The 22,412-nt window shown below is 43.0% G+C and overlaps 1 protein-coding gene and 1 pseudogene across 1 annotated transcript; one reads left to right on the forward strand and one right to left on the reverse strand.

The window, feature by feature from the left end:
- Window positions 1-955: 955 nt before the first annotated feature.
- Window positions 956-1,719, reverse strand: LOC130693882 (4-aminobutyrate aminotransferase, mitochondrial-like; annotated as a pseudogene).
- Window positions 1,720-19,797: 18,078 nt separating this feature from the next.
- LOC130693090 (uncharacterized) lies at window positions 19,798-20,721 on the forward strand. Its single transcript, XM_057516216.1, has 3 exons — window positions 19,798-20,271; window positions 20,535-20,537; window positions 20,650-20,721. The coding sequence occupies exons 1-3, from the start codon at window positions 19,798-19,800 to the stop codon at window positions 20,719-20,721; spliced, it is 549 nt and encodes a 182-aa protein (XP_057372199.1).
- Window positions 20,722-22,412: the final 1,691 nt, after the last annotated feature.

Raw genomic sequence — 22,412 nt, forward strand, 5'->3', positions numbered from 1 at the left:
ACCACTGCAATCCGTATCTGAATCCGATCCTGTGCCACTGACCTATTACTTTTACTCGTTGTTGTCAATACTTTTGCTTATAAAAGGATGTGGAAGATGAATACAAAAATGGCAGTGCTATACGCTGCCGATCTAGTTAGTCATTATGGTGCGTAAGCGGTAAGTTTCGCTTTACGACGCGGGAGATCGGTGCTCAAGACTTCACATAGAAAATCACTTTTATACATCATGTCGTTCTGAAGAATCGTTTGTAAATAATATAACTTACAAATAGTAAAAAATTTTCCCCTTCAACCTCCATGAAATAAACGATTATATAGGTATTTATAAGACAATGTCTTAAGAAATTGTAGCTCAGTGGTAGATGTTCGTATTCAGACACGGATAGCAGTGGTTCGATCCCGATATGAGACGAAATTTTTACCGCGCTGTAAAGTCGCCGTTGAACAAAGTGGGTGACTGAGGATAATATTTTTTTCATTAGATATTTGTCATCTTAGCCTGGGGCATGGGGGTTGGGGTCTAACAAAAAAAGACTAGACTCTACTTTTTCCAGACATTTTTCGTAACACCTGAGGCATTAGCAAAAGGTGTCTGGACTTAAAACTACCCTTCCCAACTTATAGCGTTTTTGCGCCAAACCCGCCCTAACCCTATTTAAAAAAGGTCAATAATTAATATATTTTGCCCATAGATGGCTTTTAAAAATAAAATCGGGTGTTCTTCTTTTTGTGCAGGATACTGTACGTATTGGAACATCCGCGAAATGTCCGGATCGCGGCAGCCAAAGGACGCAAGAAAATTTGTTTAAATTAAAATAATACCATAAATTTTTGGTAATTGATTTACATATCATTTATTTTTACAAAATACAAATAATTAAACAAAAAATTCAAAAATAACTTTTTCGATTTGACTTCGGTAGCAACAGACGAACTAAATCCAGGTAAGCATATTATTTACATTTGTTGTACCGATCAAAAAGCTCTTCAACTTCCGCCAAACAGCGATGATCTTCTTCCTCATTTTCACAAATTCTTCCAACGGATACTAAAATCACAAGAAATATGAGATCAGGTAATAGTTTGAGCCTAATTGAAATTTTAAAACTAACCTTGTGGCGAGGGAAGGTTCCAATTGGCCAGTCCTTTGTAGGAATGTCCAGTTTATGGACTGGCTTGGTATGAGTCGTGATTAACGTACCAAACGTTCTGTCGTGGAAAGCGCCTTTTGTAACAGAGCAAAGGCTTTCATTTAATATTGATTCAAGATTGTAACGTGTTTCTAAATACCTTTGAAAGACATAAGAGTCAGGTCAGAAACACCAGGCAATTGGTTCATTACGCAACTCGTCTTCTCCTCTGGGGTATATGACTTATCTCCCCTCTGTTTCCGGCGATACCAAACGAAAATTGCCTTGTACGCATTTTCGTTTGAGCACGATCCACACGCCATCGTCGTTACCTTTAAATATATTTTTTATTATTTGCAATAGGTCGGAACAATTAAGGAGCTACAACTTACCTCTGTATGGCCTTTGGGAGCAATACGTAACAGAGAATTCTGGACTCGCTGAGGATAATTTTCACCAGGAAATACACCGAGGGCAGGTCGGTTTATGAATCTTTGAGAAATATAAATTAAAATTTTGATGTTGCCCAGACAGGTAAATAATCAATTCAATTACGTTCTGATGTTTTCTTTATCTTGACATCTAATAATTCAGGGTGGTTGTAACCTAATGGAACTGAAGAGGTTTGAGTGGAAACATCAAGCAGAATATTGCCATCGACATCGTATAAATAGTTTCGTATGCTCTTCGAATAATCGGCGAACAACTGCACTGCGTCCGAGATCTGCAAAGATAAATTTGGTAATTTAAAGTCTTACGACGTTAACACAAAGTATGGCAAATAGTATAAAGAAATATGGCAACTGACTTGAATTTTTTTCACTTTTTTTTCACACTGCTATGCGGCCGTTGCTCAGGCTGCTGTTGTTGCTGATGGAAAAAGTCGAATAACTCTGTTGTTTTACTTTGCGGGCCTTTCAACTGCTTCCAAAACTAAGAAAGAAAAAAAAACTCAGGTTTGATGAATGAAAATTACGAACAAGAAAAACGAACAATAACATATAATATATAGCATGCAACAAGAATGAACAACATGGAACGAATCCGGGTTTTTACCATCTTTATTCCTGCTGGATGTTAGGGTTTGCCACCTAAGACGATAATAAATTAAGGTAGTTAATAGTTGAAAATGCGTCTAACTGAAATGATAATTAAACAATGGCTCTCAGATACTATCTAGTAGGAAGATTATAAAAGTTTTTCAACATTCCAAAAAGTTATAATTATCGAGTACTTTAAATTTTAGATAAATACGAAAGAAATTCACCTGTGGCAATAAGGCACTTGTCGTAGGTGATGGTAAGGCCGTCATCTAACTCAGCTTTGAGACCAGCAATGTCCAGTTTAACTACATGATGTCCTCGCACAACTGAAACACCACCATCATGTTCTTTGGCAACTAATTCCACTGGACTGCAGTAGAATTCATCCTGATCGAAGAACAAACTGGATCCAAAAATAGGTCACATTCATTAAAATAACGCAACACAAAATTATAACTTTAGACAATCACCTTCACTTTTTTCCGTTCCACTGCTTAAACTTCAGTTTGTTTGACACTTCGGGATCGTCACTGAACCACAATTCTTACGCGATAGTGGTGGCCTCATGTAAGGCAAGTGGTTTTCTTCACCAATGACTAAGACCTAGAACAAATGATTCAATTAAAAATGGCGAGATATTTTATGGCATGCTTATAAAAGTCCGATTCGATGAGTTGTAGCCTTGAACGTGAACGGAAGAACGAAAAGCCTTTAAACCATAAAAATAAAATTAATTTAGATTCAATTACACATATTTTACCATTCATAGCTGGGTGTGTAGTTGGTTTTCTCCTCAACAACAGAATTGGTTGTCTTGCTTATGTAAATTGAAATCCGTTAAAGCTCAGTACTTGCATCTTGAGATTAATGTCTTGACGTAACTAACAGCTGTAATGGTGTTATTTCATCTGAACGATAAGAAAAATGATTACATAAATTTCACGAACAAAAAACTGTGAACATCTAGATTACCAGAAGGATGATAGTTATAAGGCAGCTAACAAGTTGGTTCCCAAATGGTTCATGGTAAATCATCTCTAGTTTCATGATTCTCCTTGAAAGTAACCACCTAAGAAACATTTCGGATTAGTAATCTGTGTCAAATTTCCAAATGCAATTAATAAAATTATGTCTATACTTTAAATACCTTTCCTTCCAAGTAAATTTTTTTCTTCTGTGGTGCTAATGCCAACATGAATTTGAAATGTACCAAAACTGCCAAACCTAGGAAATAAGAAATTTTTAATTTTATTGAAGCTAGCCACTTACCTGTCAAACAAACACCGCTTACAATAAGCAACTTCAACGATTCATAGAATTGTAGGATGTTGACACTTCGAGCTTGCAACAGTCGTCTGCTTGTAGTAACCGTTGCAATATATATCGTAAAAAACAATATTTTGCGCAAGGGCAAACAGTGTTTTATTATGAAATTAACGTTTATTAAATTATTTTTATGTAATAATTTTCTTAGTTATCTGTGTATTAAGAGGTACTTATGCGCCCTCCCAAGAATCCTTATTGAGGCACGAAGAAAAAAAAGTGAATAGTGACACTAGTAAAGGGCGGGTGATGGTAGGCCTGAAAACACCAGTAAGAAAATGTAAAGTGCAAAAATTCAAATACTGTGTAAACAAAATTACTTTTCTATTAAATGAGCTCTAAAAAGCAATAGAAAAAGCATATAATCCTGCAAAAATATTATGAATGTAATTTTTAAAAATAAAAGTTATAATGCAGTGAAGAGGCGTCATATTGATAACGGTGTTTGGAGTGCAGAAACCAATATAGGCCGTTCGGGGTTTTTTTCAACATATAGGAAAACCAATTGTACATTGATTTTTTATGATGGAGAAATAGGACTTTAAGGCTGGAGAAATAGGACCCTCAATATGGAGAAATAGGACCCTTCAAAAAATGTTTGAAGAATGGGTCCTATTCCTCCAGGTCCTATTTCTCCAGGTCCTATTTGTAGGTCCTAAATCTTCGGGTCCTATTTCTCCAGGTCCTATTTCTCCGGCTACCCTGTATTACACTAGGAACATACCAAACTATCATATTGACAGAATGCAGAGATGATAAGAACAGCGTAACACAAAAATGGATCTTCGAAACTGTAAACACCAATCCAGACATCATAAAAAATTTCCCAGACAAAACTTTAGCAGAAATGCAGGAAATTCAGCAAGAACAACGGAAGGCAATCACAACCACGATTAATTCACCGCTATTTGGAGGAATTTTAAAAACTAATCACGGTAGCGGAAATATAATCTGGGACATGATTGCCTGGGGACTATTGAAGAATGGAAAAGCACCGAATGAAAAATGTTTAACACAACATGGAGTAAACAAACAGATGACACTAGAAGAATGCGACGCGGATTGGACCAAATGTCAAGAAAACCTAAGAACACTGGTAACCAGTAACGACCCATTGGTGCAATCACAAACTACAGTTGTTAACTGCAGCAGAACAACAGAACGAGGACAAGCTTTCGAATACACATCTGATTTTACCATCAGACCGTTCAACACAAACACCTGTGTTAAAGCAAATACGACAATGCTTGTTCTTCAAGAATGCGCTAACACCAGCTCAATCTGTGGCACATTCGAACACACAGGACAACTCATGGCAACAGATAGAACTGGATTACATTCACCTTCATCAGACAGAAAATGCCTAACACAGAGAGTAGGACGTGTTAGCCTGGGGCATTGTCACGGCTCCAGCCAAAAACAACATTTTAGCTTCGAATATCGGAACCCCCATCAGCCAAAAACGCTTTCAGCGGCAGCCATTATTGCACTACACACTCAACACCCATTGGACGGAAAAAACCTCCCATACATTCCACCACTAATGCAAAGAGAAGTCAACAACCAATCCGAAAAAAATGCAGCATTGACTTCCGCCCCCTGCCATGCCCACAACAGAGAAATCCACAACAACGACAAGCGCGACGACGACTACGAAGCCAACAATAAAAACAACATTGGGAACAACGACAAAAACAACGGTACAAACTACGACTACAATTAGGCCATTTGTAACCACAGCAACAAACAAACTCACAACAACGCATAAAATTACAACTAAGCCAAGTATGACGTCAACTTCATCAAAACCCCCAGCAACTACAAAGCCAATAATCACGTCAACAAGCACTAAACCTACCACTACAACTAGGTCTACGACAACTGTAATAATAACTTCGACTTCAACAACCAGTACAACTACTAAGCCTACGTCAACGACAACTATGTTCACTACGGCGAGTTCCAGAACAACAGCTTCAACAACAACGCGCCAACCCAGCACAACGACGCAAAGTACGACGACAGTAAAAGAGAGTCCAACGACCCCACAGTCGTCAAAACAGACAGTCAGGATGACCCCATTAACTACAACAGAAACAACGTCTACAACAGAAGACAATCAAATTCAGGCCATCGAGGAGAACAACATTCCAAAATTACCGCCAGCAGAGTCCTTGCTAATGGATTAGAAAAATGAAGAGTCATTAATTAATGATAATTTGGAATGCGGTTTACCTAAAAACATCGAAGAATTCAACGACAAAATTAAGTACGAGATAAATAAGATGCACGACCAATATAAAATCAGTATCGAAACAGAACACGAAAACAAACTAGCAAAAGAAGTTAGAGACGTTTATTGCCAATTATCAGCGATCAAAAGAACACAGGCAGTTATTTTAGGTCAAACCAACGGAATTATGGCAGCAGCAGCAGTAGGTTTACCTATTTGCACGAGACAACAAGGCTTCGGTCAAGCAATGACACTTCAACAATGCGAAGCCAAAAGAATTTTTATATCAGCAAATGAAACAAAATGTGGATTTCAACCATTTTTTACTTACGAAGGAAAGAACTGTACGATCGGAACAGATGGATGGTCAATTCATCCATTTTCCGATTGTTTTTGGAAAACACCGTTAGTGAATTTGAATGGATATCCACACACCTGGGAACACAACTCTACAACAGGAGATTGGATACGACAGAAACCTAGCATCCACATGCCTAATCTAGATCTCATTACAGAATTCGAAGAACTCCACCTAAATGATTTCGACTTCTCGCTGAAAAGTCACCCAGCACACGAGACAATGGAGATGGAACAATTAAATATTCTAAATGACCTAGTTGGCAGAATGCAAGAAGGAAATTCGAATTCTGTTGGAGATATGTGTTTGAGATATGCCCCTTGGCCGGGCGATTCTCAATGCCGGAGTCTGCCGGCTCAGCGTAAAGTAGTGGTGTTGGGTCCTCTGAGACCCAATGCAATAGCCGCGATACGTCTGGGCAGCCGGTTGGGGCACCGTGCTACTATGACTTGGCGGACTGGACCGCAACGACGCCAGACAATGGTTCAGGAGGCCAACGACCTCAAAAACGATGCCGAGACGGGGCGCGGCCAATATGACGGACACGAATAACAAAACGCTAGATTACTTGCGATCCTTGGCGTCGAGTGCCCCCGGGTCGAATGGATCTTCAAGTGAAGCGACGGCAAAAACAGGATCCAATCCGGATGAGAATTGCTGCAAAGCAGCTTCGTTGTAGCCGTCGAGAAAATGAGCCGGGCAGAACGAAGCGGGTTGACGGCGGAAGCAGCTTATCACGGCCGGGCAGAAGTTGACGGCCAGTTGCGACGGGCAGCAACACAAGTGATAATAAGCGAAACTTGATAGTAATTACCAGTAGAAATGAAGAGCCGACTCCGGGGGCTTCGGTGAAACTCGTGTGTATTGTACTCGGCCAAAACCGGCCTTTATATACTCAATTTACAAAACACCGTTGACTGATATATATAATAGCACGAACATGAATATCAACGCTGGAGTAGATGTCACCGTTGTTCCGTCACCCTTTTCAGCCTCAGGAACTGCCGCTAACCTCCAACCTCCAACTCTCCTTGGCCGACCCTCTGTCGGTTACTCCTCCGGCACCAACCTCTTCCCTCTGGGCTAAAACTGGCTCCAGTCACGATGGGTTTTAAATATTTATTTCCTCTGGGCTAAAACTGGCTCCAGAGCGGGCGTCTTTAATATTCATTTCTGCCTTTGCTCGACAGAGACCGCCCTACATAGCTGTAAACTACGTAAGGTTATTTCAATATTATAGTCAAACGTCTCCAACTTCTATCGTCGGGACTTATAGCATCAAGTCCCGCTTACATTCCATCTATTACCGTCTACCGGTCTTTCTCGTACCGTCACCGGGAACTTCTTGGTTAGTTCCCGCTTCACGATGGACTTACCCCGGCAACCGACTCTCTGGTTCCGAGTGCCCCGCATCTCCGCTTCTACTCGTCTATCTCTTCACCGTCCCCTTGGACAGTGTTGGACGTCGGATTTTCCGACACTCCCCCCGTTGGACCCTCGTCCAACTCAGAGTCCGAACTGTCCAAGTCTTCAGTGTCTTGGAACGGTGAAGTATTTTGATGGTCATCGTCTATCGTCCCTGCGTGTAACTCTAACGGGTAAAGACACTTAATGTCCCGGTATATGGGTATTGACCCTTTCCCTGAACCCTTATCTGCAATTAATACTGCTACCCTCCTGAACTTGTTATCTGAGCCCGGGTATAATTTGGCCACTCTTCCTACTTTCCATTTCGTTCTCTTGGATTTCTCGTCGTGTATCAGCACCACTTGTCCCACCTCAACTTGTTTTGTTCTACCCGGCGTTGGACAGTGGAACTTCTCGAGGTCTGCCACATATTCTTTATAGAAATCTCCCCACCAATTTGCTAGCAGGTTTCTTCTAATTTTCTCCCGCTTGGTTAGACGTATTCTGTCTGAATATTCTCTCTCCTCCTCGTCTATCGGGTGTTTTTGATTTTGTCTATAGCCTGTGATCAAATGCTTCGGCGTTAGAGGTTCATTATCGTCGTCAGAGACATACGTTAATGGCCTCGTGTTTATCGTATCTTCAATCTCGGTTAACACCGTTTGGAACAGGTCATATTCCAGACACTCGTTTCCATACGTTTTGTATAATAGCCTCTTCACTGTCTGGACCATCCGCTCCCAGAACCCGCCCCACCAAGGGGCCAGGCTCGGGGAGAATCTCCACTTGACATTTAGGTCCACCAGTGTATTATACACGTTCTCACTTTTGTACGCCGCTCTCAGGTATTTCGCGGCTTGTGTGAATGATTTCGCGTTATCTGAATACATGGCTTTCGGCACCCCTCTTCTTGCAAAAAACCTTCTCAGTGCAAAAATACAGGATGCCGTCTCCAAGTCTGTGGTCATTTCTAAATGCACGGCTCTTGTTACCGCACACGTGAACAAACAAATGTAGGCCTTTGCTTGTCCACCTCTTGCCGTCAGTTTTATCGGGAACGGTCCCGCAAAGTCTATCCCCGTTACATTAAACGGGTTCGCCATTTGAAGTCGATCTACCGGTAGTGGAGCCGGGACTTCGTTGAACGGTCTCGAATCTAGTTTCTGACATTTCATGCACCTTTTCAATTCTTTCTTGATCGTTTGCCTTAGTCTTGGAATCCAAAACGTCCGCCGTACCTCCACCATCGTCGTGCTTACTCCAGTGTGCAGCAACCGTTCGTGCGTCTGCTCTATGAGTTTGCCCGTCAAATAGTGGTTTTCTGGCAACAGGATTACCGCCTCTCTACCGTTAAGCCGCAACCAGTTTTCTTGGCGGCCGTAACACCTGATTAGCCCGTTTCTCTCGTCCCAGGCCAATCCCAGCTTTCTCAACTTATCATTTTTCCAGGGTTTTTTCTCTTTTATGGCTTCCCTTTCATCTTTGTATGCGTCCTTTTGCATTTTCCGCCATAGATCTAACTCCGCTTGTTCTACCTCTTCTACTGCGAGGATGTTGAACTGTTTCTTGTCGGCGCCACCCGACACTTCCGCCAGCGGTGTCTCGGGATTCGGTTGTCCCTTAAACCTCTTCACCGCTCTCTTCACTGTCGCCCAGATTCTGATTATCGTACGCAACGAACTATAGTTCTCGTACCACTCTTTTTCTTTTGACATCGAAACACTACATTGTGTTATCTCTTTCATTTTTCCTCTTTCTGATTTCTTCTGTACAATCCTGCTCCATTTGGGCTGGATTCTTCGGCCAATTCTCTTTTTTGTTCAGCCACTCTGGGCCTGACCACCAATCTTTCTTATGGTTCAGCTGGCTCACTGAAGCCCCTCTCGATGCTATATCTGCCGGGTTCTGAACTCCCGGACAGTGCCTTATAGACCCTATGTCGATCTTCTCCCTGATTTCTGTCACCCGGTTGTGGACGAACTGTTTCCAACGGCCTGATTCGCCTTTCATCCACCAGTAGGCTATCGCCGAGTCCGTCCACAGTGTTTTCTCAAACGACCGTCCCAGAGACTTTTCAATGTATTCCCCCAGTCTGACTGCCAGCAGATTACTGAGCAACTCCAGTCTGGGGGTCGACACTGATTTTTTGGGGTCCGGTGCTATCCGGGTTTTGCTGCATAACAGCTTTGTATCTTCTCCGTTCTCCAGATATGCGGCTACACTGTATGCGTCGTCACTCGCGTCGCAAAACAAGTGTAGTCTCGGTGAACGGATCTCTCCAGTCCACCGCCCCAGCTTTGTGTTCTTGAGGTCCGACAAACTTTTAATGAACGTCTCCCAGTGTGGCATTATGCTTGCCGACACTGGTTCATCCCAGCCTGTCTTGTCTATCCAGACCTTCTGCATGATAATCTTCGCTACCACCGTTACCGGCGATATCAATCCCAGCGGGTCGAAGACTTTCAGCGCAAGGCTGAACAACTTCCTTTTCGTCGGCCTCTTGCTCATCTCTTCGGCCTCTTCTATTATTTTTTCTGGCTTGAATCGAAATGAGTCCGTCTCCGGATCCCATGTGACTCCCAGTGCTTTGACTGCTTTCTCTGTACTGTCTCCCATCGTTATTTCCTCTTTTTGAAACTGTAACGCGTGCAACTGTTCTCTCAGTGCCACACTGTTTGTCGTCCACTTTCGAAGCTCCATTTTGGCCGAACTAAATATTTTCTGGGCTTGCGTTATCGCTTCGATTGCTTGGGGAACGCTACTCGCTCCCCCCAACCAATCGTCCACGTATAACTGCGCGCCCAGCTTTCCCACCAGCTCTGGGTATTCATCTTTATGCTCATCCAAGCATTTTAATATAACTGCTCGTAAGATGAATGGGCTACTCGAGAGTCCAAACGGTACTCTCTTCCACCTGTATTCTATCCATTCCGAGTTATCATCTTTCGGGTCTTTTATCCATAGGAATCGGACTATCTGTCCGTGTTCCTTCTGTATTCCTATCTGTAGGAATGCTTGCGTGATGTCCGCCATCCACGCTATCTCGTTCTGCCTGAATCTGAGCAGCACCTCCAAGAGCTCCGGGTTTAGGTTCGGCCCGGTCTCCAACAGATCGTTCAGGCTAGGCCTATTCTGCTGGTGGGCCGAGCCGTCAAACACCGGTCTGATCTTGGTGGTTGCCGCCTCTGTTTTTATCACTGGTCTGTGCGGTAAATACGTACATGCCCCTGTGTAATTTTTATCCGCTACCTCTATGTAGCCTTTCTCGAGGTACTGTTGAAAAACTTCGTGGTAGGCCATTCTGTCCTCCCGCTTCATTTTCTTCAACAGCCCCGTCAATCTTATCGAAGCTATGTTTTTGTTGGTCTCCATCGACCTTCTGTTATTTTTAAACGGGAACAGAATCTCATATCTGCCCGTCTGATCTTTCTTTATAGTCTCCTGATAATTTTTCAGGAACCCCGGGTCCTCTAACTCTTGGGGCGTAATTCCCATGTGTTCCAAGGCCCAGAATTCCTTAAAATCTACCATCGCTTTCTTTCCGTCGGCCTGTGTAACAATGTTTGCCGACACTTCTCTCGGATTTCCTGCTGTGGGTGCCCCAAAAATGATCCACCCCAGCTTACTGGCACATGCCACTGAGTCGTCTGGACCCTGTTTTGTCTGGTGTTTTAGAATTTGCCAATAATAGTCACACCCTATTATCATGTCAAACTCTGTTTTATTGTCTGCCCTCAAATGTCTTTCGTCCGCGACCTTCTCCCCCTGTTCCGTCAAAATCTCCACTAATTTTGACCGGACCTTAGGGGTTGCTTTCGCCACATATTTTATTGCCGTAGCTTTAATTTTTATTTTTCCCTGTCTTTCGGGAATCATCCATATGCTATAGGTCTTTAGCACTGATCTTTCCGCTTGGTCTGACCCAAACGTGTTCACTCTTATCTCTCCTTCATCTTCTTCGTCCGCTTTTAATCGTCTGATCAGACTCTGTCGGATGAACGTTTTTTCGCTCCCCGAATCTATCAGACCTAGCACTTTTATTTTTCTGTTATTTTTTCCTTGTAATACCGCCGTGAACGTGGGCAGTCCGATCGAGGTTGCCTGCGCACAATTCACGTTGGTATCTATCGTTACCGATCTGTTCATCGGCCTTTGCGGGGACTGTGATCTGACTGGCCCGTATTGTCTCTGTCTTGACAGGCACAGCGCTGGGCTATGGTCTATACTCCCGCAATTCCTACACGGGACCCTGGCTACGCAGTGTTCCGTCCGATGCGATCTGCCGAGGCATTTCAAACAACGGTTCTCTCGCTCGCAGAGCGTTCGTCTGAATTGCGGGGTATTTACCATACACCTGTGGTGTATGTGATTCTGCTGACAAAAACAACAGGGTGTCATCCTACCTCCCCTCTCTTGAGGCTCCCTTCTCGGGCTCTGCGGCTGGCTCACGGGATCTTCCTCCATCTCTCTTAGCCTTATCTCTCGATCAAGCTCTTTGAGGATGGCTTCTAATGTCGGTTGATCCTCATCGAAACCATTTGTCTCTCCACCATCGCGAGGTTAAGGCTTTAGGCAGTGCCTTCAACACGTCCCCCGCGATGTATTCTCCATAGCCGCCCATATCCACTTTGAGACTCGTCAGGGCGGCTCTTGCATTTGTCAACCCGTCAAAGATTCTCTTCAACTGGCTGATCGTTGCTGAGTCTCCCAGTCTTACGGCCACGAGACTTTTCAGTTCGTTTACGTAGTGGGCTTTTAATTTTTCTGTGTCCCCGAATCTCTTTTCCAATTTCAGCATTGCTTCCTGATATTGGTTTTCATCAAAGTGTATATGCGATATCAATTCTGCGGCCTTACCTTTCAGGCTTGTCCGCAGATATTGAAATTTTTCCGCCTCTGTCAATCTTGGATCGGCGTCATACGCCGTCCACATCGCTCTCCATCCTTTCCACGCTGTGATCTCTCCGTTAAACGTCGGTAGAGGTAGCGCTGTTCTGGTTACTGGCGATTGAGTCTCGCACTTTTTGTATTTCTCTCTTAATTTTTTCATTCTTTCTCTCAGTTTATCCTCTGTTTCTCTGTCACTCGCCTTCTCGGCTGCCGTAGAGACTGCGGCAAGCTTTTCGTTCAACGCTACGATGGCCACCCACCGAGCTTCGGCCTTGTCTATGTATTTCTGTCTACTCTCAGCGTCGGCTTCCGCCAACGCAATACTGTCTTTCAGTTCCCTTTTTATCAGAGCCCGATCCTCAAGTAACTCTTCCCGCGTACCTAGTGGGGAGTCAGCCCTTGACGAAGCCCGTAAAGGCTCTTGTCGTCTTATCGGACTATCCTCTAGGCCGGGCAGGCTGTCTTCTATCGTTCTCTCCACGATTGACCTTATTTCTGCTCTCACTCCCTCCACGATCTCCGGGATTTGTTCCTTCATCGAAAAGCTTTCTTTCGCTTGCTCGATTAATTTCGCTGCAGAGTTCAACGCTTTATTACTTCTCCCGTCTATTTCTTTCACCAATTCTGATATTGCCGCCAATCTTCCCTCTAAATCCTCCATGTCTTTTATCTTTTTCTCTATTGCCTTCATTTTTATTCCCATGTCTGTTATAAACTTTTCGATTGTTTTCTCCGCGACCTCCACTCTCTTGTGTAGCATAGAGTGATACCCGTCGCCTGCCTTGTATATTTTTTCTACTTTCTCCTCGACGATCGACAATCTTTCGTCGATAGTCGTCTCCTCTGGGTCCGTGACCGCTTGTCTCGTTCTCCTTGACGGAACTGACATTTTTTTTTTTGATAGTGATAGAGTTTTTTTTTTTTTTTTTGATAGTAGTAGAGATAGTTTTATTCCCGATAACAAATTATAACAGTACAACAAATATTAAACAAGCACTGGGGACTTAAGGATTTCGTCCTCGGAGGATGAAGCTATCCCTGTTTTTGCCAGTCGCTTAGATAGTTGCCTGCTCAGCCTTTCTTCGGGTGAAGACTTCTTCCAACTTTTTGGTATCCCTGATGTGGACCTCGCTTTCTTCGCTGGCTCTTTTGAAGGTCCAGCGGCGAGGTCACTTATTTCTTGGCTCAGCACCGTGGGGGTCGGTGGAGGGACCGGTACTTGAAATGTGGCGGGCGGCAACTCTTTGACACCGCGCGCTCTTTCCAATAACTGCTCCCTTCTCTGAAGCTCTTCCTTATCGCGTCTCAGCTTACTTGTCTCCAGCAGGAATCTGGCGTGTTCCTCGGCCCGTTCTGCTGCCTTTTGTGCCGCTGCTATTGCCGAGGAGTGTGACTCCTTAACTTTGGTGAGGGCAGCTAGCTGTTCCCTCTCCTGTTCGTTTAAGAACTGGGCTGGCGAGTCCAAAGTCGGAGCGGTCGGTCGTGTGTAAGGGTTTGGCCGACTCTTTTTCTCCACGGATCTCTTGGCACGTTGTTCAGGGAACGGCTCCGGGATGCGAAGTCTCCTGAACACACCTTTCGGGATGGTCTGTTCTAACTCTTTCCAGAGTTCGTAAGCACGAGCCTCTGAGTCTAGGAGTTGTTGGAATCTTGCGTACACCGCCTGCTGGTGCTGCTGATGTATGCTGTCCGACACTGTTATGGAATGTACGGACGTTTCTGTTATTATTTTTTGTTCGAAGGACCAATTTGAGATATGCCCCTTGGCCGGGCGATTCTCAATGCCGGAGTCTGCCGGCTCAGCGTAAAGTAGTGGTGTTGGGTCCTCTGAGACCCAATGCAATAGCCGCGATACGTCTGGGCAGCCGGTTGGGGCACCGTGCTACTATGACTTGGCGGACTGGACCGCAACGACGCCCGACAATGGTTCAGGAGGCCAACGACCTCAAAAACGATGCCGAGACGGGGCGCGGCCAATATGACGGACACGAATAACAAAACGCTAGATTACTTGCGATCCTTGGCGTCGAGTGCCCCCGGGTCGAATGGATCTTCAAGTGAAGCGACGGCAAAAACAGGATTCAAGCCGGATGAGAGTTGCTGCAAAGCAGCTTCGTTGTAGCCGTCGAGAAAAAGAGCCGGGCAGAACGAAGAGGGTTGGCGGGCGGAAGCAGCTTATCACGGCCGGGCAGAAGTTGACGGCCAGTTGCGACGGGCAGCAACACAAGTGATAATAAGCGAAACTTGATAGTAATTACCAGTAGAAATGAAGAGCCGACTCCGGGGGCTTCGGTGAAACTCGTGTGTATTATACTCGGCCAAAACCGGCCTTTATATACTCAATTTACAAAACACCGTTGACTGATATATATAATAGCACGAACATGAATATCAACGCTGGAGTAGATGTCACCGTTGTTCCGTCACCCTTTTCAGCCTCAGGAACTGCCGCTGACCTCCAACCTCCAACTCTCCTTGGCCGACCCTCTGTCGGTTACTCCTCCGGCACCAACCTCTTCCCTCTGGGCTAAAACTGGCTCCAGTCACGATGGGTTTTAAATATTTATTTCCTCTGGGCTAAAACTGGCTCCAGAGCGGGCGTCTTTAATATTCATTTCTGCCTTTGCTCGACAGAGACCGCCCTACATAGCTGTAAACTACGTAAGGTTATTTCAATATTATAGTCAAACGTCTCCAACTTCTATCGTCGGGACTTATAGCATCAAGTCCCGCTTACATTCCATCTATTACCGTCTACCGGTCTTTCTCGTACCGTCACCGGGAACTTCTTGGTTAGTTCCCGCTTCACGATGGACTTACCCCGGCAACCGACTCTCTGGTTCCGAGTGCCCCGCATCTCCGCTTCTACTCGTCTATCTCTTCACCGTCCCCTTGGACAGTGTTGGACGTCGGATTTTCCGACAATGTGATGTCAGAGCATCAAGATAATCAAGGGTCACATGTTTTCATGGTTCGACAAATTGAAAATAATAGGCCTTTCAGCGATTGGATTTCTGCTATTCCTCGTATGTTTACGAATCTTCATCATTTGCAACCCCATATCGAAGATTAAAAAACATATCCGCCGAAACCGGAAGTTAACAAGTAGATACGATGATGACATAGAGGAAGACCACGAACTGGCATCAATGATACCGGCACGAGAAACAAATTATCATTCAGAAATAGCCATTGAACAACCGTTCGTAAGAACACCCGCCCCTACACAACTGACGATGGAAAGACAAGGTCAAGTGCGCCCTCCACGACCAAGCGCTCCAAATTCATTAATCTACCCATCTATCGAAGAAGCCGACACACCCAAAAGATGCACAGGAAAACACACAACATGTACTTACGTAGTAGGGTATGGCATGGTTTGGGAAGACCTATGTCGTTGCATGTCAGAAACAGACAACAGTAATTCAGCCAAAAAGTAAAAGTCCTAAGGTCATCGAAATTAAAAGTAGCCACTAAACATAGCCCTTGACAATTTAATTAATTACATAATAAATTAGCAGCCCCAGCGAATAACACTTACCAGCATTTAAAAACTTCAACAATTAAGTTGATTCTTATTTTTTTCCTTACCATTGTGCCTTACTCCAAACTTTATAGTAAAAAAAACATAGAAACAAACTCAAATAACAATTTTGTATTCCCAACTAACACATTATCTACAAAATTAAAAGCAAAAACAAAACAATAAACTTAAAAAACTTTATGATAGACAAAACAAACAAACACACAAACTCGAATAATTTTTAAACCAAAACACCTTAACTACAAAATAACAAACAAACACAAATAATAACACAAACAGAGGAAAATATAATCATTCGTCCACGGAATCACGTTCGGGAAGAGGATCACCATAGAGTAGATAATTGTAAATCTGGGCAACATGTGTTATCGCCAACCGATCTTCATGTTCTTCTTGGAGCTACTCCCGCATCAACCGAGAAGACGTTGGAGTAGGGTGATAAATATCATCACCAGACTCCAGGCCACCAAAGAAACCGGGCGAACCTCAAAGGATAGACATCGCGATAAAGTGCGTACCCAAGATGGTTGCTGAAAGAAATCAGATTATTACTCCAACGAACAAAAAAAAAAAAAAAAAAAAAAACACAAACTTACAGATAACAATAATCATTAATCCAAGGGCGCTTATACCCGAAATCACGTGGTGGAGCATCCGGCATATCAAAGGCCATTCGAAAAATGCTGAGGAAAAAGCTCTGATCTTCCGTACGGAACCTCCGAAAAAGGCTTTCGGGAGAAGAAAAAATGGAACGATCAACACACCACAGTGCTATATCAACCAGAGAGCGATACTTAAAAATATATCTATATTCGAATGAATCCATCGAAAAAAAAAATTATAAAACTCAAAACAAGAGCAACAAAAAGAAACAGTAATCTCTACGAAAGAACGAAGATAACTAACTCAAGAAGTTCAATAAAATCTCTATAAGAAGACAATGACTAAAAAAGGAATAAAGAAAGTTGGAAATATTCGTCTATTCACTCGGCGACATATCCACAGGTCAGTGCGACAAGACGCGACGAAAAAGAATCCAACTCAACTTCAAGGGGAAGAAGAAATACATTAAAAATGCATGAAAACCTGTTATCAAATTAAGAACACAGAAGCAAGAACACAAGAAAAGAAACAACAACCTGAAGTCCCTTGACTATGCAAGATTTTGCAAAATACGAAAACTAAACTCTTCCCAGTGTCTCAACGACATAACTCCAACAAAGTTTCGCAAAAGCAAAAAACGCATTATAAACCAAAAGTTTATCTAAAAATAGCCCTATAACAACATCAATAACAAAATGGAAGTAATAATCAAACACCAGGAGACGAAGAGGGTATACGAGCTAATTACTATTAGCGATACCAAAAATGAGGATACGCAACAGGACTGCAAAGCAAAAGAAAGTGAGGAAAGTGCAGATAGCAACACGCAATTAGTGCAGTACATGGGATGGAACGGAATAGAAACAGAAAAGAACAATTCTTACGGAAATAAGGAAAAACGGAATGACAGCAGTGAATCAAGTGAAGATGATGGATTAACAGCGTATAGTGGAATAGAACCCGACTATGAAAGTGACTACAGTGTTGAGTTTATTGAGTTCGACAGTGACACATATCTTCAGTGTGACCCTCCTCAAGAACGAAACAAGCCAGAAAACCAACACAAGGAAACAGAAGCGTGTAAAAACTGCCGGATGAAAACGATAGCATCCATATCAGCAGACCGAGAAGAGAAAATTCATTTGCGTAGACAAGCCACGATAGACTTGGAAAACGGTAAGTTTTCATTGACGATGATGGGAGCCCCAATGCAGGTGATAAGAAGATGCATTCAAAATAAATTCAGCACGCAACAAGGTTGGCCAAGACAGAAGATGGCAACATTTCTAAACAAAAGATATGAGGAAGGACAAACATTACTCCACTCAAGCGTAAGAAAAAATAGGTACGACATCACAGACCTGCTACTATCCTTCGGAGCGGATCCAGAAGTATTATACCACGGAAAAACAATCGGCCATAAAGCAGCAGCCTTCAACGATTTACTGTTACTACGAATCCTGAAGCATTATAACTGCGAATTTACAGCCCAAGACAGCAGGGGAGAAACCCCTTTGATGGTGGCAATTTCACACAAAAATGAAGAATGTGCAAAGTTAATATGGACACCAACTAACATCAACATTACAGGACCACATGGAACAACCGTTTTGCATTATCTAGCCGAATATGGCCTGGAAGATGTGGCCATCCAAATTTGCGCAACAAGAAGTATCTACATCAACAAACAAAACGACTCAGGCACAACCGCCTTACACGTAGCAGCCGGATTCAACAGATTCGACATGATCGAAATTTTACTGTTACACGGAGCAAGCCCAAGGATAAAAGACTCCCATGGACACACGGCTGAATCACATACATGCAGTGATAGAGCTCGAGCAATATTCCAAAAATGGGATCAAAAACGTAACAGTTATTCCCAGACAAAGACTGGAAAGAAAGGACAAATACAATATCGCCGCGAGAAAAGCGAAAAAACCATCAACAAAGTTAAAATACCGGGCCTAAGAAAAAGCAAGAATAAAATAAGAAAAGAAAGAAGACAATACACTCGCAACTTGATTCAAATCGAAAAAACCCTCAACAAAGTTAAAATACCGGGCCTAAGAAAAAACAAGAATAAAATAAGAAAAGAAAGAAGACAATACACTCGCAACTTGATTCAAATCACCTGCAATTCTTTTTCTTAAAATTTTTAGGTGGAGGAACCAGTTTAGTCAACCATAGCCATCATAGCAGCAACTGTAGCCGGTGACGGGAAAAGAAAAAGAAAAAGAAATTCTTCTAAAATTTTTGGTGAAGGAACAAGTTTTATTATTCATCCATAGCAACAACTGTAGACGGTGACGAAAAAAAAAGCAAATTGGTGGACCAATTCTTATTATCGACGAGGGTAAGGAATGTAACGAGCCCAAAGGCTATCCAAAGAAAACCACACCCTTTACATCCCTCAAGCGTTTCACAAGTGAAAGTGAACGTATCCCCTCCCATTTCACCTTCAATTTGTGTGTTCTTAAGTAGTATAAATACTGCATGTTTGTACCTTGAAATTCGGAATTGTTTCGGCAAATCCACTGTAATACACGAGGTTCGAAACTTTACAGTAGCCTTCTTTTTCTCTTTGGTAAGTGTTCGAAACATTTCATACCCCAAAATGATACTCCTCCGATATTCAGCCATTTTTAAATTTTTGTTTCTCTTATTTTACTCGTTTTATTTCTAGCTAGTTCGCAAACGTTTAGAGTCGTGAATGTGTCACCAGGAAGCCAGATCCTGAACTCGTTTTCCCAGTTTAAGACCGTGCTAAGTGGCCACACCTTTAGGCTTTTGCCTAAACCCATGCAATGTGCAAGCACACATCCAGCACTTGTACTGCTTCTGAAACATGCATTCCACATAAACTTGACACCTTCTACTTGGTGGAATTTCAGTTTTTCTGACAACTTCTGATGCACCATCACCTGGTCTTCATTGTGAATTTGACTGTCTCTCTACAAAATCAGCTGATTACTATGGGGCAGATAAAATGAAAAAAATAGTGGTGACGCTAGAATTGAAGTCATTAGATTCATTATTATTAAAAATTCAACCTCAATTTGTGATGCTAAATTTTTGGAGTTCGCTGAACGAGAGTGTGGTACCAGCAGTTGGCTTTTTAGCAGCCGGGCTGATAGATCATAATTTTTTAAGTCTTCAAATCTGTCAACGAGAGTTGCTCCGATCCACCAAATCTCTATCCCGTAGATGGAACTCCAAGGGGCGCTGTTAGCAGTCCGGTTGGTGAACTACTTGCTGAAGGAGATGACGCTGCACATTTCTTCCGTGTTTTTCTGGGTGGATGCTATGACCGTACTTTGTTGGATCCACGCCAATCATCGCCGCTACAACGTCTTCGTCGCCAATAGAATTTCAGAAATCCTCGATTCAACTACCCTGCAGCAGTGGCGCCATGTTTCAGGCATCCTAAACCCGGCTGATGAATGCAGCCGTGGCCTCTGCCCGTCCGAGCTCGACCCACATCATCGTTGGTACCGCGGACCGGAGTTTCTTGCTCTGCCACCCGAACATTGGCCAGCCCAGTTGCCGGATAGTGACTTATGCGACGCCGAAAAAGACTCTATCGCCTGCCTAGTTGTCGTCGTTTCTAGCGGACCGCTAGACTATTTTGCCGCACGTATCGACAATCTGCACCGTTTCGTACGCATTGTCGCCTGGATTGGGAGATTTATCATCAACGCGCGAATCCTCGTAAATCGAAGACGGACCGAGCGAGAGGTAAATCCATGACGCCATTTTTTGCTCGCGTTGTCTCGTTTTTTTTTCCTGATTGAAATAGATCATTTTTTTCACGAATTCGCCGTTCGTTTTCGCTTTCGTTATGATTCGTTTCTCAACTCACGTGATTTCAACTAAGATACCTCTGTCTACTAAACATTTTTTTTCCAGCCTGAGAATATTTGCCGAATGTAACCTATGTCAAGTAGATTTCTGGCAACAGAACTAATCAGTGTTTCATGATCTACACTCTAAAAATTCAGAAAGTAAACATTAATTAATGCAGATTTAGAATAATCCTAAATACCCTTCAAGCTATTGGTTCCTGTCCAGGACGAAGATGGAACAATTTAACATGTAAATTTCCTATATGTTCAGGAGATCTTTGATCTGATTGATGAGTACTTTCTGACCATCATGCCACAGAAGTTCCTTCAGCCATGTCTCTAAACGAAAGTGTAAATTCAATACTCTTAGATTTAAACTTTTGTAGGACTATGTGTGTCAATGATAGTGTGTTCCTAAACTACACACTTACTTCAGACTGATGTTCACTTGACTTGAGGAATTTCAATGCCAAGGCTGCCCTTGGGACAGTGGCGACGCTCTTATTCCAGCCAATAAGTTCTCTTTTTAAACTGATGCTGAACCTTTTTTCCTAAAGAAAACAAAATTTGTTATCAAATGATTTGGTAACCGCTTTATTGTAGGAGCTTGAGCTATTTTGTACAAGTGATTCATAGCCTAGAAAGATCGGACAGAAACAAAAGTAACATTCTATTGGGTTTACAAATAGTGACTATGCCACAAGGCTTTACAAATAACAATTATCAAATGAAACGAACTGTTAAATTTACAATCCTATAGAGTTTCGGATTGAGCGGCACCCTGGAAAACGTGAGATTACCGACGATGCTTTAATATAAGATCGCTTGTAGGAGTTCTTCCCTTAGTTCCATATGTTTTCCAATGGTTGAGAAGTAAATTCTGTCGCTATTTTTTTTTTGTGTTTTCTGCAGACGAAGCCGATTCGCAGTGGGAATCGGTTGTCACAGAAATTTTGGACTAGTGTCCATTGCCACCACCAGGTTGTTTCGGATCGTTGTCAAGCTAGCCGTATAAGTTGTGCGTAGAGGATGCTGTTTAGACTTCGAGGTACAGTTTGGATTGGAGACGGAAGTTAACGAGGGATCACGGATGAGGAGCTGCGAGTTTGTGTTGATTTGTTGGTTAAGGCCAAGAATATTGATTGTGTTCCAGGTAAGATTTTATTGTGAGAGAAGTTGTTTAAGAGGGGCTTAGTATGTGGAAAAATGTTCGCAGGCTGTGAGAACATGATCTGCGTTTTCGATTTTAGGGCAGCCATGGCGACAGTGGGGCATGTGTCCATTTTCCAAATTTGCTCACATGGGCATTTAACCTGTTGTGTCCACTTCTGAGTCGGTGAAGAGCAGTGTTGATCTATCTATTTGGACGACGATGCCATTCTATGATTCCCAGCCTGGTTTTTGAGGTAACACATAGTTTCCCACATTTTTTGAGATCGTTGAGGGTTCATGATGACCATTTGTTTTATACAGGGCTATAATTTCAAGTGTGGATAAAGAATTACCTGATGGAGTTTTCAAGTGGGATATTTTCTGTGTCATTGGCGAGTTTGTCAGCCTTTTCGTTACCAGAGATGCCAACATGACTGGGGATACAGGTAAGATGAGTAATTGTGCCTGCCGCCTTAAGTCCTAAAAGCATGTTCCATACTTTGAGCAAGACTGGATTAGGTACAGCCCTTGGAGTGGCATCGATGGCTAGGAGGGCAGCCTTAGAGTCTGTGAAGATGTGTAGTTCAGTTGGGTTGGAGTCATGGAGGTAGCAGGCTTTGAGGGCTGTCAGGATGCAGTACAGTTCAGCTGTTTGGATGTTAGAACCTCTAGAGAGGTGCCAGGCTTTGTTAAGATTGATGGAGGGAAAGGTGTATGCACATGCTTTCTTGTTGGTCACTGTAGCAGGGGTCTTTCTCAAACGCATTTTTCTCTATTGTCATGATGTCTTTGATATGCAAGGCTAGGCTGGGATTGCTTCTGGGTGGCCAAGAATTGGGGTTTGTGGCGTGAAACTGTGCGCGTTTGTACATAGGATTTTTG

The sequence above is a fragment of the Daphnia carinata genome, chromosome 3 (genome assembly GCF_022539665.2).
Source record: "Daphnia carinata strain CSIRO-1 chromosome 3, CSIRO_AGI_Dcar_HiC_V3, whole genome shotgun sequence".
NCBI classification, from domain to species: domain Eukaryota; kingdom Metazoa; phylum Arthropoda; class Branchiopoda; order Diplostraca; family Daphniidae; genus Daphnia; species Daphnia carinata.